The 15,246-nt window shown below is 33.9% G+C and overlaps 1 protein-coding gene across 2 annotated transcripts; it reads right to left on the reverse strand.

Moving 5' to 3' along the window:
- Positions 1-3,640: 3,640 nt before the first annotated feature.
- On the reverse strand, positions 3,641-13,501 carry LOC133878185 (beta-amyrin synthase-like). 2 transcript variants are annotated; one of them, XM_062316696.1, is made up of 17 exons: positions 13,243-13,501; positions 8,479-8,664; positions 8,072-8,161; positions 7,675-7,872; positions 7,496-7,580; positions 7,073-7,239; positions 6,777-6,968; positions 6,565-6,678; positions 6,179-6,298; positions 5,924-6,046; positions 5,733-5,831; positions 5,179-5,235; positions 4,860-5,050; positions 4,606-4,783; positions 4,248-4,328; positions 4,050-4,133; positions 3,641-3,901 (listed from the first exon to the last, which is right to left on the reverse strand). In XM_062316696.1, exons 1-17 carry the CDS (start codon positions 13,441-13,443, stop codon positions 3,779-3,781), a joined length of 2,289 nt encoding a protein of 762 aa, XP_062172680.1. In that variant the 5' UTR covers positions 13,444-13,501; the 3' UTR covers positions 3,641-3,778. The 2 variants fall into 2 exon arrangements, with proteins under 2 accessions (XP_062172680.1, XP_062172681.1); XM_062316697.1 differs by lacking the exon at positions 8,479-8,664.
- Between the last annotated feature and the right edge of the window lie 1,745 nt (positions 13,502-15,246).

Here is a 15,246-nt window from a genome sequence, read left to right on the forward strand (position 1 = left end):
GTGAAAATGAGGCCATTTTGGAATGAAATTTTTCTAGCTGCATCGATAACATTCTACATTTTTAATATGTGGCATTTTCCAAGCGATCCTATGCCTAAAAAAGGCCTAAATTACGTAATTTTAAAATATATAATTTCTTTAAAATTATAGGAGATCCTGATCCCAACAAACAATGCCTAATAGCCATTGCACCAACAACTCCATTAATGGCATAAGAAAACTTACCAATAACCACAACAAACAATGCCCAATAGTCATTACACCAACAACTCCATTAAATACTTTTTGCCACGTAACTTAATTTATATTGAGCTGTCTCTGTGAATGATCTCGGATTTCTTTTGTTTGTTGATATGTTTTTGTCCCTCCACGAAAAATATGATATTTTATGGTGTATTTGATTCTCAGGCATGAATTTCATGTCATTCTAAGACTTCTTCATTTGCATCTTTCTCTTTCTCTGGAGATAGTTGATTAGCAGTTAATATCAATTAAATTGCATCGTTATGAAGAATCCCTCTAATTTGGGTCATTAATTTGACGTGGCTATTCTCATGAAGGCCAAACAAGTTGACGTGGCTATTCTGACATGGAAAATGTTACTTTTACAACACCCACACCTGGGGCCTACCTTCATGTGAGGGGATATTGTGTGGGTGTTGTGTGGATGTTGTACAGCAATCAAACCCCTTCTGACATTTATCGTACATGTCTGATTTACCGTATTTGATTTGTTTTTTACAGTAATTCCCTGTTTTATATTTCCTAGTCTAGGACAATTTATGTTTCCTTGTATAAGTCGATTTAGGTTTACTTGTATAGGTCGACTTATTCAACTATAAATATGTCCCTCTTATACACAGTTTAAGACACAAAAATATAGTATTCTATTAAAAATTCTCCAGTTATTTTAATATGTAGGACCCACAATGACTCATATGTGGGTCTTACAAATTCAAAAGTTAATCTAGGAAAAAAAAAAAAAAAAAAGATGTATGGAAGATGCTCAAAAAATGTACGTGTAAGATGTCTCAGAAGAATATCACCATCGTGATTGGTATTCTAACTGAGATTGTCCCTATCTCTAAACCACTATTCAACTTGTAAGGAAATATTACTAGACATTTGTCATTGGCATTAATTTGTAAATTGATACCAAATCAATTTAATTAATTAGTCCTTGATGGAGGAACAATTATGGTGTATACCAATTTTAAGGGTCCTTAACTTAGCCAATAAATAAAGAGCTTATGTACTCCATCAGTATGACATTCAGTAAGCATAAGTTGGAAAATATCTCTTATAATTTTCTTTTTTCATAAATTCGTGAAAATGCTTGAGCAAAAGATGGCTGGAGGTAACACTAAATCTTGTCTTTTATTTTTCACTGCTTATTAATCAACTTCAAAAACTTTTAACTTCTTTCACATTTTTTTTATATCATATCAATAATTTTTTATTACTAATTATTTACTAGTTATATTATTATATCATAATATCATATCAATAAACTTTTAGTTTCTACTAATAATCAATGATGTACAATTGAAATGTATCTTCCATCCATTGGCTGTATTAATTAGAAGCCGTATGATGATCATCTCAACCAACTGCAGGCTTATGCTCTTGCACATATAATCCAACCAAACCTCATCCAAAATGAGGCAAAGTAATCACTTCACTTGCTTTTCAATGAAAGATTTCACACAAGAATCAAACTCAGTTTTATCGTTGTTCTTCATGTATTTATGCAAGAAAACAGCAAGTTTATCATTTATACCCCTTGCTTCCAGGAATTCATGAAGTGACTTTTGCAACTTACCATCCAATTTCCTGTAAAAAACCAATTACAAAAACCACGTCAGACCAAAGTTTGGTCATGGCCTGGAGCAGTTTTTGTTTCATTTATGATTACTTCAGGTGGTCACCTTCTGGGAAGGGGAGATCACTGAAACTTCTTACACATCAACACAGCTGCTAAAGAAAAAGTAAGAGAATTCATTGTTATTGCAGATTCAAATTTGAATAATAAGAAAATACCCTTAATGTTGGCTTTTTTTATTACAGCTATTCATATTATTCTACTTTTAGTAATTTTATGTTCCAATACTTTATAGTAACAATTTTTTTGATTGAAAAAAGATTTATATGTTTTTTCACTTGGGGTCTTAGAAATTTGGCACTCCATGTGGACAAACTACCTACTGCCACGGAATTAAGTACGCCATATGAGATTATTAAGCATGAATGGTGGGAGTGATTTAATCACCTAAGTTAGATATTCATGAAATCGCATGTCACCAAAGTCATCAGGGATTTATTCCTGAATGTTTTAGGGCCAAAAATTTTATAAAGGTTTTATAAATAACAGTCAGAATGCTTGCAAAATAAATAAATCTATTTTTGGGCTGATACAGATCTCCCATCAGTAGTATACTTTTTACAAGGTTATTGCTTCATTGTTTATTGAAAACTTTGTTAATTAATATATATACCTTAACGTCAATGGAAGTAAAGTAATCTTTCTAGGCCTATATACAGATATTATTTTTGCAAGTAGTGATTTAGGTTTGTTATAGGAAGTTCCTTTCACAAAACTTTGAAATTGAAGGATTTTGGTGAAACTTCTTATGTCTTTTGACATAGAGATTCACTGAGACATAAATAACATTAACTTGATTGTCTTGGAAGGCCTAAATTGAAAAAGTTTTGGGAAGATTTAGAATGAATGATTTTGCAAATTCAGTAGCAATTAAGAGGGACTAATTCAATAAAGATTAATGTCCCAAAATGTATTGGAACAAAGGGCAGATGAAAGGTCTTTTGTAAGCATCTGCATTATGCAATCTAATGCAAGCATAGACTGGCACTAGACTAAACCATTAGACTAACAGTAAGATTATTTGGTCAATAAAGTGCTGCAAATAAAATCTTGCGATATACGCAAGAAACCAAGAAAAACAACTCAACCTAAAGATACACTACCATTTGGTGGTGGTTGGTTATTCAGATTTTGAATTTTGCTGATGGTGTAGATAGTAGAAAGTCTACTTTATAGTATATATTTTTTCTCTTTTAGTAATGACCATATATCACAATATTGACAAAATTTTGATAAAAAAAAAAAAATATACACGTATCAAATTTTCATGGTTTTTCAATAGTATCTCCAGAATGTGTGAAAAAAAGAAAACATAGCTATTTTTCACAAATATTTATTTGATTTAATGCAAACCAAGAATCAATAAAAACTTAATGCTGAGCAAAATAGCATAAAGGCGGGCTCTGATACCACATGTTAGCATAATGTAAATAAAAGGCTAAATAAATAAAAATAAGCAGCGAAACGAAATATAAATACCTCTGGCCATTTTACTCAAACATATGAAGAAGCCTTTAGCAATGAACAGAAATTTTGCAAAAGAAATTTAAAGAGAAGATCTTCTAACCTATGCCTATGAGTATGCCAAAAGATAGATGCATATGACTTTTTATATATGTAGGCCAAGGACCCCTCGTATTCATTAGTTAGCTAATTTTCTTCCTTCCATCAAGGAACTAAATCAGAAACATAAATATAAAAACCGTTATAATCATGAACCATAATGTGGAATATAAAAATTGTTTAAATCATATTGAATACAATTATTATAATTACCATTCCAGTAATTATTTAGCCGTTACCGTTACAAATATTAAATGTGGCATAGGGACACAAATATAATTTCTTACATTCACAACTGGCTTTATTTAATTAAGAGTTCACTACTTAATTGATTTAAATTATTTTGGATGGCAATGGGACATGCTTGCGGTATTCTGCAAGAGCCCACATTGGGTGAATATTTTTGTATCCTCCATAGTGTAGCATACAGTTCCTCAAGTAGACTCCAAGGATTTCCTGCATATATGAAAGAGTGACAGATGGTTAGGAAGCTTTGGAGGTAAAATTCAAGCATAATATATGTACTTCCAAGTTATGCTATTTTGCTTTCCTCCCTAATCTTTTTGAATTAAATTCTCATATATGTTTTAAAGAGAGGAGGTACCTGTTGAGGAAAATCGCCGTCTGCCAGTTGAGAATTAATTATCAGCTTTGCCGCGCGGTGAAGAGGTGTCGGGTCTCTTTCAGCCTTTTCCAGATACAATTTCAACATCAGAATATGCCAGATCAAAGCATATGACAACAATGACAGCATGACATAAGAGAGAACAAGCTAGGCTAAATTTTTAAACTATCAAGTCACCTGTCCAGCATGAATGAGACCCATCATTGCCCATGCAGTTTGTACCAAATTTGATCGGTTTCCTTCAAGAGGTACATATTCCTATATAATCAAGCATAGAGAGATTATAGTTTTATTATCTAGCATCTGCAAAATCTTAGAAAGACAAAAACAAGAAAGACTTTTTCTTTGACCGAAATTCTTCCACTAATAAGAATTTGTGGAACAACACGGTGCATGTTATTAAAGGTTCTTAAATTGTTATCAATAATGTTGAGAGTAAAAGATAATGGAAAATACTAATGATGTTTGGAAATAGAGAGGAAAAAAAAAATTAAGAATTACGAGGCTTTTAGCACTATGCGTGTTAAAACATTACCTTGTTTGGGCATGAGAGATAGCTCTCTCCCCAACCACCATTAACCCTTTGTGCTCTGAGTAGAAAATCAACAGCTCTACGCATAGCTGGACAATTGTTGTAAGTCTTGCCAGCTGCAGCCAATCCTCCAAGTCCAAACCATGTACCGTATATGAAGCAAATTCCCCAATTTCCATACCTGTGTAATAGATTTTTCTGGTATAAAAACAGACTAATGTCAGAGAAATATCTAATAAACCAGTGGAGGAACATACCATGAACCATCAGGCATTTGTATGTCTTGAACAAACTGAACAGCATTTTTTATGCAATCTTCTATCTCTTCCTTCCGATGCCCGGGGTACAACTTCTTAAACAAAACTAAAGCTTGGATTGCTGATGCAGTGCACTCAAGGTACTCATGCTCAACAACAATGTCTGAGAAGAATTCTGTGGGATTTAAAAGCTAATGAAAAAAAAAAAAATCCATTAATATACGATAGAAAAGGGAGAATATATATAGAAGCACTAGATAATTTTGAAGTATTCCCATAAGCACATTTCAAGGCCGCTTCAATACGTTAAGGTACTTACTTCCAACCATTTTTGGGCTCTTGCTGGTTCCCAGGCAGCTAAACCGCCATTTTTACTCTGCATTAAGCCATACAATAGAGCTTATTGATATGAACGCAGTGGAATACTTAAGAAATAAGCACTGCAATACTAGATAAAGGAAACTTTAAGAAAGCTTTAGATCCTTAGAAAAACAAAATGCAGCCTGGTTATTTGAATACAATGCTAGTTATTTGAATATTAATTAAATAATTAAAATTAACAATTTCTTATCAGTTTAAACTTTTGAGATAATTGATGATTTAACATGATATAAAAGCCAAGATTTTGAGTTCTCTACGTATTGGCCCTCATTATTAGGCGGTAGTTTGAGCCCACACCTAAAGGGGAGTGTTAAAATTTTAATTAAATAATGAAAATCAACCTTTTTTCCCTTACTCACTTATTAAAGAAGAATTTGAGCCCACGCATGAGAATGTTAGAATATTATTTAAATAATTATAGTCAAGCATTTTTTATCAGCTTAAACTTTTGGGATGACTGGTGGTTTAACAATTGTGAAAGTTGATCCTCACCTGTAAAGAAAGTATGACATTTACAGAGTCATAAAATTGCTCGAGTTTCATTTTCTCACCAACAATTTCTGGTGTCTTCATGGATAAAAGCATGCAAGTCTGAAATAGAGGAGAATTTGGTGAGGAGCACATTAATTATGGAGATGGTGCAACACTTTACTTCATTGACGCATTTAAGCGAAGTTAATTACCTTCAAAGCTTCTGCAGTGCAATCAGAAACTTGCCATCCCTGATCTTGATCAGACAAAGTCCATGATCCTTTAGAAATGTGACGGTACATGCTTTTAAAGTCTCCGGAAGGGTTGTCCCTGACCTTTACAATTTTTAAGGGAAAACATAATATATAATTAGTCTGAATGAATACTGGATAGTTTTTATTTTTTAACCAATAAAGGTAGATTTGATGATTGCGGTGAAAAGATGCTTTCAGAATTGAAAATCAAACCTGGGATTTCTTGATGTAGTCATGCCCTCTCGCAAGTGTAGGTCCAATTTCATCAATGAGATTAGCCGCAAGTAAAGCTTGAATAGCGAAAGTAGTATCCCACATTTGACTTCCAAAACCCTACATGCAAATGGCATACATCAAAGTCAACGATCCCTTCCATTTTCTTGCAAAGACTCCGGACTTATAGACTTGAAGCTAGAAAACAAGAGCTTGGGGTTTATACTCAAGTTTGAATAGTTATTTATATTTACAAAACCAACCCTAAAAGAAATTTATTTTTTTAGGAAATCTCTTCATTCATAGTTCAATATAAAGTGCAATTCAAATGTACGACGGATAGACAAAAGGTTCTGCAACTGTTTTTGCAGAATATGCGTACTGGCCTGCATCTTGATTCCATCTTCAGCGACCCATATGAAATCTAGGATCCTAGCAATATGCTTCTTGAAATAATCCCCATTTGGATCTTCAACCCAACAAGCAAGCATACATAGGACCTGTTCAATGCAAATATTTGGCTTTAGGAGTACAGTTATATAGCCCAAATAGATGCTTTCCATTACTTCACTTGATTGTACGTATGATATAACATTACCTTTTCCACGCATCCAATGGTGATGTATCGACTGTTCTCGTCTTCATAATGAATGTGCTTCATTGTTACTTGAAGAGCCTTCTCTCTGACCAGCTTATTCAAGGGCCAACGAGTGAGAAGAGGCTCAGTGAAAATGTATAGACTATCCCAGAGTAGATCTTGTATCAAAGGATGGGGATAGTAGAGATCCTCCTGTAACAATAGTTTTGCATAATCAATGCGTTGGAAGAACATTGAAAAGCATATGTAGCAATAAGCAAGTATCAATCATGAGGAGAAGATTAAGGTGAACTCACCTTTGCACATAGATGACGCGCTTTCTTCCAGTTAACTTTGTTGTAAGGTTGAGTGTAGAGTTCCTCCCTCAATTGAAGAATGAGAGGTGTGATTGGGCCTACAAACCTTTTCCCATAGAGGTATGACATGGGCATGTACACCAGACGACAGTAGCACCACATTTTGGCTGCATTTTAGGGAAAAGGCAATTGAAAAGCAATATGTAGCAAGTTTAATTATCAAAGAGAAGAAAGTAAAACCTCTGTGTAACAGAGGCTTTCTTCAAACAGAAGTGCTAACCATGTTTCAATTAAACCCTGTATTTAAATTTCAACATTGGACTAAATGATTTTAAAAACATTTCATGATGCAACAAGGATCTAAATAGACTGGCATTTTCAGGAAGTATAATGAAGTTGTAAGAAGATATGTATAAATTAAACCTGGATGCATGGGAAGAAATGAAGGAAGGATCCAAAATTCTGGAGGCATTGGATTGGTTCCAATCCACTCGAACAAACCAAGTATCTGCAACAAAGGGAAAATGCGTACTAGAGTTAATTATCAGCAAACAGTAATCATGCATATTCATTTTCCAACTAGCCGTGAAACATGGTCATACTGAAAGCCAGGTCTTTCCCCAAGAAGGTATGTGTGTTACACCACCATGGTCAAGGATCCACTTTCGCGCTCTTGCACAAGCATTGTCCTGACCACCATCAGGTCCTTCCCCGAGTATACGCATACAAATGTAGCTAAGAGCCGTGGAAAACATGATGCTGTGGCCCTCTATGTGTAATCCCCAGCCACCATCTTCATTCTACAATATGCAAAATTTACAGCATACTTGTTAAACATGATAGTTTAAACATACACTGACACACAAAACAAAACAAAAAACAAAAAAAAAAAAAAAAGAAGAAGAAGAAGAAGGAAAGGAAAGGAAAGGAAAGGAAAGGAATCAAATAATTTTAATCCTGTTCGCATGATTAACATGTAAAGCTTCCAAGAATATACACCTGATGATAATATATGTGTCGAAGGATTTCCTTTTGATACTCAGCAGTGAACACAGTATTAAGGTGTCCTGTAATGTACAAACACATTACCTGCATTTTTTCGGGTTAAAAGAATACAATTAGCAGTGCATCAAGATGAAAACCAAAACAAGTCATAGGCAGACATGCCGTCATAGATCCAATGGTAATGTTCATAGTTTGGTCAATCTTAGAAGATGTTTCAGTGTTAAATATCGTTAGAAAAAGCTTTTACGTTGTTGATGATTTGTCCTAGGGTTCCCTGATGTATACTTTTTTTTTTTAATGTAAATATCCCAAAACAGTATCTGTTTGATTATGTGATGATCACAATGATGACATTGATTAAAAAAAAAAAAAAAAAAGATTGATAATATTACGAGTCTCACCAAGGGAGGAAGGAAAAACAAAACGCCATTATTTTCAGCAGGCCAATGGCCATCACTAGCCTGCAAGGCCGAAAAGAAATGGATGACCCTTCGCAATGCAGTTGTGGCCTTTTCATATGTGATTTCCTCTCCATCCTCAACCTTTACTTGGGGAATTGTTTGTTTAAAGTTTTTCTCCGCAAGAAACTGCAATCATTTTGACGAAGAAATAAGCATATTAGAGTACAATTTCTGAATCATTAGATATCTCATGATATATATGAATTTTAAAGCTGCTAGATTACTCTGTATCATCACTTACTAATACCATAGAATTTCATTTAATTTCCTAAACCAACAGCCCCTAGGTCCCCCAGACACCTGGGGTGGTCCAAGCCCCACCCCCAGGTGTTAGGGGTGGTTCAGTTACCTTGGAGTCTTTTTTTTAAAAAAATTGTTTTTTTAAAAAAAAAAAAATTGTAGCGTTGAGTTGGGTGCTTGAGTAAGCTAAAAGTAAGCATAAGCAACTTCAGGAAAAGGAATATTTATGAGAGAAAGGATAAATATGTAAAAATTTGTTTTTGTAATTTTTTAATATTTTAGCTTAAATACCACATGTACCACATATGATATAGTGACACATCATCAAATGAACAGAGTTGTCTTACTTATGTAGTTGAGAAATGATGTTTTTACATTTCTCATACATTTTTTTTTTTGTCCTTGTAGATCTTATAGATTCAATGGTTGATTTAGAAAAGAGATTTATAAAAAATGTACAAAAAATATACATGTAACATGTCTTTTTTAGCTTATAACATGTATCATCTGTGGTAGTTTTTGAAATTGAGGTAGCCATTATATGTTTGAAGCACCGAAAAAATCCATATATAGTCCTTGGATTTTAGGAAAACATATGATATTTTATGCAAAAATCCACAATTCATGTTATTTGTTTCAGTAACTTTGTAATTGTTTTTTTTATAAACAGTTTTGAAGGCACATAAATGATAATAGTTTTAGAATCATTTGTTGCTAGACTGGATATTGCCGTACCACCACTCCTTTCCAACTCCCAATTAAAGCAGAGGGCCAAAGATTATTGGACTTTATGAAAGCAAAAGTAGTTGTACATTAAAAGTATTTAAATGCTGACTTTGTCTTAAAGGAGTAGTCAATTGGCTAGGAACTACGCCTCATAAAGTGAAGGTCACTAGTTCGAATCCTCTTTCTTCTTTTATGTGGACATGTCAAAAAAAAAAATTAATAATTTTGATGGATTGGACAAGGCTCGTCGAGGAGCCGGTTAGTAAAAACAGGAGAGTAAAATTATCATTTTATATATATATAATTTTGCCATCCCATTTAGTCTAACTAGCTCTTTCCAGTGAACCGGAGAGGATCAAATGCTGTAGATTGAGGTAAAGTGATATATTTATGACTTCTTCTTTTTTTGGGTGGGGGAGGGTATGGAAATGAGGGATAAAATTTCGAATAATTGGAATTAGGTAAAACAAAATTACCCTTAACACGGTTGCATCAACTTATTTATATTTATTATAACAAGTTCATAAATATAAGTTGGTGCTCTCACATCCTATGTCAAGATAAAACAACATCTTCCCAATTTTTTTTTTTTTTTTTCTTACACTCTCTTTACAAACATGCGTGATTATATTTTAATAGAAAAAAAATTAATCAACAATGTTTAGTATATAAATCGACCACTCCAAATTTTTGTAAAATTTAAACAATCTAATAATAGAAATCCCAATCCTATAATATTATATATCGTACACTTGTGTAATTTACTCTGATAGCCCTGTTAAGAATTACCTAATATTTTGAATTGGGTAGTTGAATAAGGTAACTTGTAAATATAAGCATCTTCAAGAAACAAATACTTGTGGGAGAAAGGATAAATGGTTACAAATTTATTTATGTAAATTTTTAATATTATGGCTTAAATATCGCATGTACCACCTTTGATATAATGACACGTCATTAGATGTGCTAAGTTATTTTACATATGTGGCAAAAGAGGCAGGTGTCGCATTTGAAGTGCGTTGACATGGATGTCCGTTAAAAAAATAACAGAAATTTCCTACAAACCAAACCGGTTTGTAAGAAATTGCTTACAACTTACATATAAAAATGACATGTCCTTTAAGCATGTGAGAAGCACATGTTTTTTATTAATGATATTAAAAAAACATGTGAGAAGTACATATTATTAAAACAACATGTGCTTCTCACATGCCAAGAGACACATGTCATTTTTATATGTGGGTTGCAGGAAATTTCTTACAAACGATTTGTAAGAAATTTCTGTCCTTAAAAAAATGGATAGAACCTAGAAGAAATGACCAATTTGGTATTTCGGTTTACGATAGGTACCACTTATGATACTTTTTAAAATCGAGATAGTCATTTGATTTCGGTTCAAATCACAGGTACTAAAAATATACTTAACCCTAACAAAAAAAAAAAAAAAACCCGAGGAACTCATGAGAAGTTTTGTCACTTATACCTTTCTCGATTTTTGGTCAAGTCACCCTACTCAATTTTTTTAAAATAAAAAATTATATAAATTTTTGGAGCACCGTAAAAAATGAACATTTTTTTTTAAATAAAAAATAAAAAAAAATTGTAGAAAATGAACATGTTGAAATCCCTCGATTGAACGTGGAATTTTTTTCTCATGAAAAAATTAGCCGTTAGCCGTTAGGCGTAGCAATAAACAACCATAATAATTAGCCGTTAGGTGTGGCCGGGCAACTCTTCATGATGGATCCGGCTTTCATGCGGTAATAAAAATGAAATTTGTGTGGTCTACATTTAACCAAGGGATTCAGCTTGTGTGCTGTAGTTCAAACTACAGCAAACATGTTGTGAAAAAATGAAAGGTTGAGATTTAATCTCTCAATACTCTCTTCCTTCTCTCCACTTTCATTTTTTTTCTTTCTCTTAGCTCAAATCTACTCCCTTTTCTTTTGTGAAAGAATTCTCGCTACTTTCTTCCTTCTCTTGTTTTCTCTGTTTCCCTTTCACCCATCTTAACTCATTATCTTCTTCCTCTTCCTACCTTGATCCTCAGCGTACACCCATCAACTCACTCTTCTTTTCTACCTCTCAATTTCCACACTTCCCTCTCTCTCTCTCTCTCTCTCTCTCTCTCTTTATTTTGTGTTTTCTTTGGCATTTCTTTCCACTCTGTTTCTCTCTCTAAACTTCTCCTAAATTATTTAATATAACTGACTGAGAAATCTAGAAGAGAAAAACCCCCTGTTCGGCTCAAAAGAAAACAAAACCCAATATTATTAAAATAATTTCACAATAAAACCTGCAATAACCGACCAAAAGAATAAGACAACCAATGAAGTGGAGTCACGCAACAAAGTAGATGAATATAGTCAATTAGACAAATTTCGAATCTAAACCACACAAAATTTTGTCCAAATACTCCAAACCCCATGTAGCCCATACCCAAATGCCTAATCTTAAATAATAATAATAATAATAATAATAAAAATAAAAATAAAGCAGTCCTCAAGTTTTGAATCTCTCTCACATGTGTAATTCATCACTCCACAAAAAGGAGAGAAATGTCGAAGAAAACACAAATAAGAAAGAAAGAGAGAGGTAAGAGCATATGCTGAGAGGACGAGAAGAGGAGTAGGTTATGGGCGTACGCTAAGAATGAAGGGAGGAAGAGGAAGAAGATCATGAGTTGAGTGGGTAAATGTGAATATGAGAAATCGAGAGAAAGGAGAGAGTAGTGAGAGGCTTTTACAGAAGATGTTTACAGTATAAAACGGAGTGTTACGTTAAAGTAGATTCGAGCTAAGGGGAAGAAAAAAAAATGAAAGAGGAGAGAAGGGAGAAAGTAGCGAGAGGTTAGATTAAATCTCAACCCTTGATTTTTTAACAGCATGTTTGCTGTAGTTTTAATCACAGCACACAAGCCGGATCTTTACCGAAGCATTTTTAAACTTAAAACAACAATAGAAAATAAAGTGTGTTGGGAAAAGAATAACATGCCAATAGATGAAGGAAATAAAGGAAATAAAATGTGGCGTTGCAGGACAAAGTTTTCCGTCGTGCCAGCATGTACGAGTTCCAGGACCCCATCGTGCTTGTCGCACCCTTTGTCGCAGAGAAGCGTCCCCTGCGAGGATTCCGAAGGCTTAAAACGACGATGGCGACAACAAATTAGCCTAGAAACTTCATAATTTTCCATTTCCAAATGATTGCTCAAAGCCTTACCAATGCAAATAGCATTTCTGAGTATCATATTTTGCAGAGGCAGTCCATGGATTTGTATCAAAAAAGGACACAGGTTGAGCTCCACTTAGTCAATTGTAAGGTGAGAATTAATAAAGAACCCCTGATATTCCAAGGTCCTCGATTCAGAATACGGTCCAGATAAAGGTTTTAATTTGGGTGATCAGATCTTGGAGCTCAGAGTGAGTAGCATCCATGGGAGAGGTAGTGGAGAGGTAAACAGATTAGATTGACAGCGCGTAAAGACAGTCTTTAGAACACCAGTCCAAAGAAGAAAGATAGCAGGAGCTCAAAGACAGAGAGCGAGGGGCTTCAATTTTTTGAGTTTTTTTTTTTGAAAGCGACGGGGGATGATTATTTTCTTTTCTTGCTGTTTTAAGTTAAAAAAAAAAAAAAAAAAAAAAAAAAAAAAAAAAAAAAAAAAAAAAAAAAAAAGAAAAAAAAAAAAAAAGAAAAAAGCTTGGTTAAATCTAAGCCACACAAAAGTCTTGATATTGGTACCTGCATTCGGCATAGGAGATCACTGCTAGGTTTGACCTGAAACCTGTTGTTGTAGAAATTTTGACGAGCCTCTTCAACCTTGGCCCGCTCTTCAGGGGTGCCAGCCTGAGGATCAAACTCCCATATCTGCCTCCCAGCAAAGTTGTTTGTACTGAAGATATAAGGATTTTTGCCACCCTCTGCTATCTTAAGCCTCCACATTCTCCTTCAGTTTGTTTCAACCAAAGTTGCTATGAGATGAGATATTGTTGCAGTGAACTCTTCAATGAAGACGCCACTGAAAACTTTCTGATTGTTACATATATAGGGCCTTCTATAACAGTAATAGCCTATTATATATAGTTTATTTCTAGTTTATTAGAGTTTATTTCGTATTCCAACAAGGAAAGTATATTTCAATTGTCGAGTTAGACAAGTATGAGATTTTCTCCGTGTTAGGCAAGTAAGGAGATTTTCTTGTATTTTCATAGTTTATGTAATAAAAAATAAAAAATAAAAAATAAAAAATAAAAAATAAAGAGAAGAAAAGAAGAAAAAACAGAAAATTAATTTCAAGCCTTGTGTTTGAAAAGAGGTCTAAAGTCCTTTCAACGACTTTAAAAGTTTAGGTTTCCTCTACGAACCTAAATTATCTCGTTACGTGTTTGCAAAAACATTATCGTAACAATTGGTATCAAAGTCGAGTTTTATAACTTCAAGTTATGGATGATCATTGGCTATATCAACATGTTAGTGATATGTAGCAAATCATGCAAAAATTTGACCAGGCATTTGCTAGGCTCGAGAGCTGTGTTGCAGAATATAAATATGAAGTCCAACGTGAGCGACAACAAATAGCATCGTATTCTTTGCAACCACCACAAATCAGCTTGCATCTCCCATCATCAGGTCAAGGTTCCACATCCAAAAGTCCATCCCAGATCCACCGTACCTGCGTCTCCTCGATCTCCGCCAGCCACCGCCAAAAAGCGCCATAACCAGCATCCCAGACAGTCGCACCTCTGCAAATCTCGCCAGCACCGCTACATGTTTGCCTCCCGGTTGGCACCTCATGATTTGGTTTGTGATCAAGAGAGAAAGAACAAAATTAAAGTGTCTTCTCCTCAACCGAGTTCAAGAAAAATTGTGGTCCACAACCCTGTTCAAGGGAATTTGTTTTGTGGTTTAGAGAAAACTGAGAAAAATTGGGTTGCGAAGAAGTCATTGCATGGGTCAACATAGGAGAAGAAAAAGATTTCGTTTTTTGTGGTTCAAAAAAAAGAAAAAAAAAAAAAGGGACAAAATCTTGGGAATTATTTCAGATTTCACGATACTACAATTGTCAAGAGCAAAATCCGGCAACCGACTTCAAGAGCAAGATTTTAGGACCTCGAGATCAAGGTCTTTTCAAGGGAAAATGATTGTTAAAAGAATAGAGGATCCTAAAAGAGTAATAGCCTAATATTATAGTTTATTTCTAGGTTATTAGAGTTTATTTCGTATTTCAATAAGTATATTCCAATTGCCGTGTTAGGCAAGTTGGAGATTTTCTCCGTAAGGCAAGTAGGAGATTTTCTCCGTGGTAGGCAAGGAGGAGATTTTCTTGTATTTTCCCACTTTATATAATATTAGTATTAATGGTATTTTATTTTCCTAGTTTAAGTAATAATAATATTTATGGGTCCCAGGGGATTTGATCCGATTTGATTTTGTAATCCTATTTAAACCAACGTTTGGTTGAAAGAAAATAAAAAGTAGAAAATTAATCTCAAGCATTGTGTTTGAAAAAAGGTCTAAGGTTCCTTCAACGACTTTAAAGGTCTAAGTTGATGGAACCTAGACCTTTAAATTGCAATTTTAAAAATCGCAATTTTAAAAAATGCAATTCTTAACGATTTATGTTTTGCGATTTGATTTAAAATCACACTTATTGTCTACGAAATCGCAATTCCAAACGCATTCTAAATATGCCCATCTTATACACAGTTTAATTGAGAAACAAAAAAATAGTATTCTATTCAAAAT

The sequence above is a fragment of the Alnus glutinosa genome, chromosome 9 (assembly GCF_958979055.1).
Source record: "Alnus glutinosa chromosome 9, dhAlnGlut1.1, whole genome shotgun sequence".
Lineage (NCBI taxonomy): Eukaryota > Viridiplantae > Streptophyta > Magnoliopsida > Fagales > Betulaceae > Alnus > Alnus glutinosa.

Excerpts from the sequence above, each read along its gene's own strand:
- LOC133878185 (XM_062316696.1), bottom strand. The coding sequence starts at position 13,443 with ATGTGGAGGCTTAAGATAGCAGAGGGTGGCAAAAATCCTTATATCTTC. Across the intron at positions 7,240-7,495 it reads ATTTCTTCCCATGCATCCAG|CCAAAATGTGGTGCTACTGT; the intron begins GTTTAATTTATA and ends CCTAAAATGCAG. Across the intron at positions 6,299-6,564 it reads AAGATGGAATCAAGATGCAG|GGTTTTGGAAGTCAAATGTG; the intron begins GCCAGTACGCAT and ends ATTTGCATGTAG.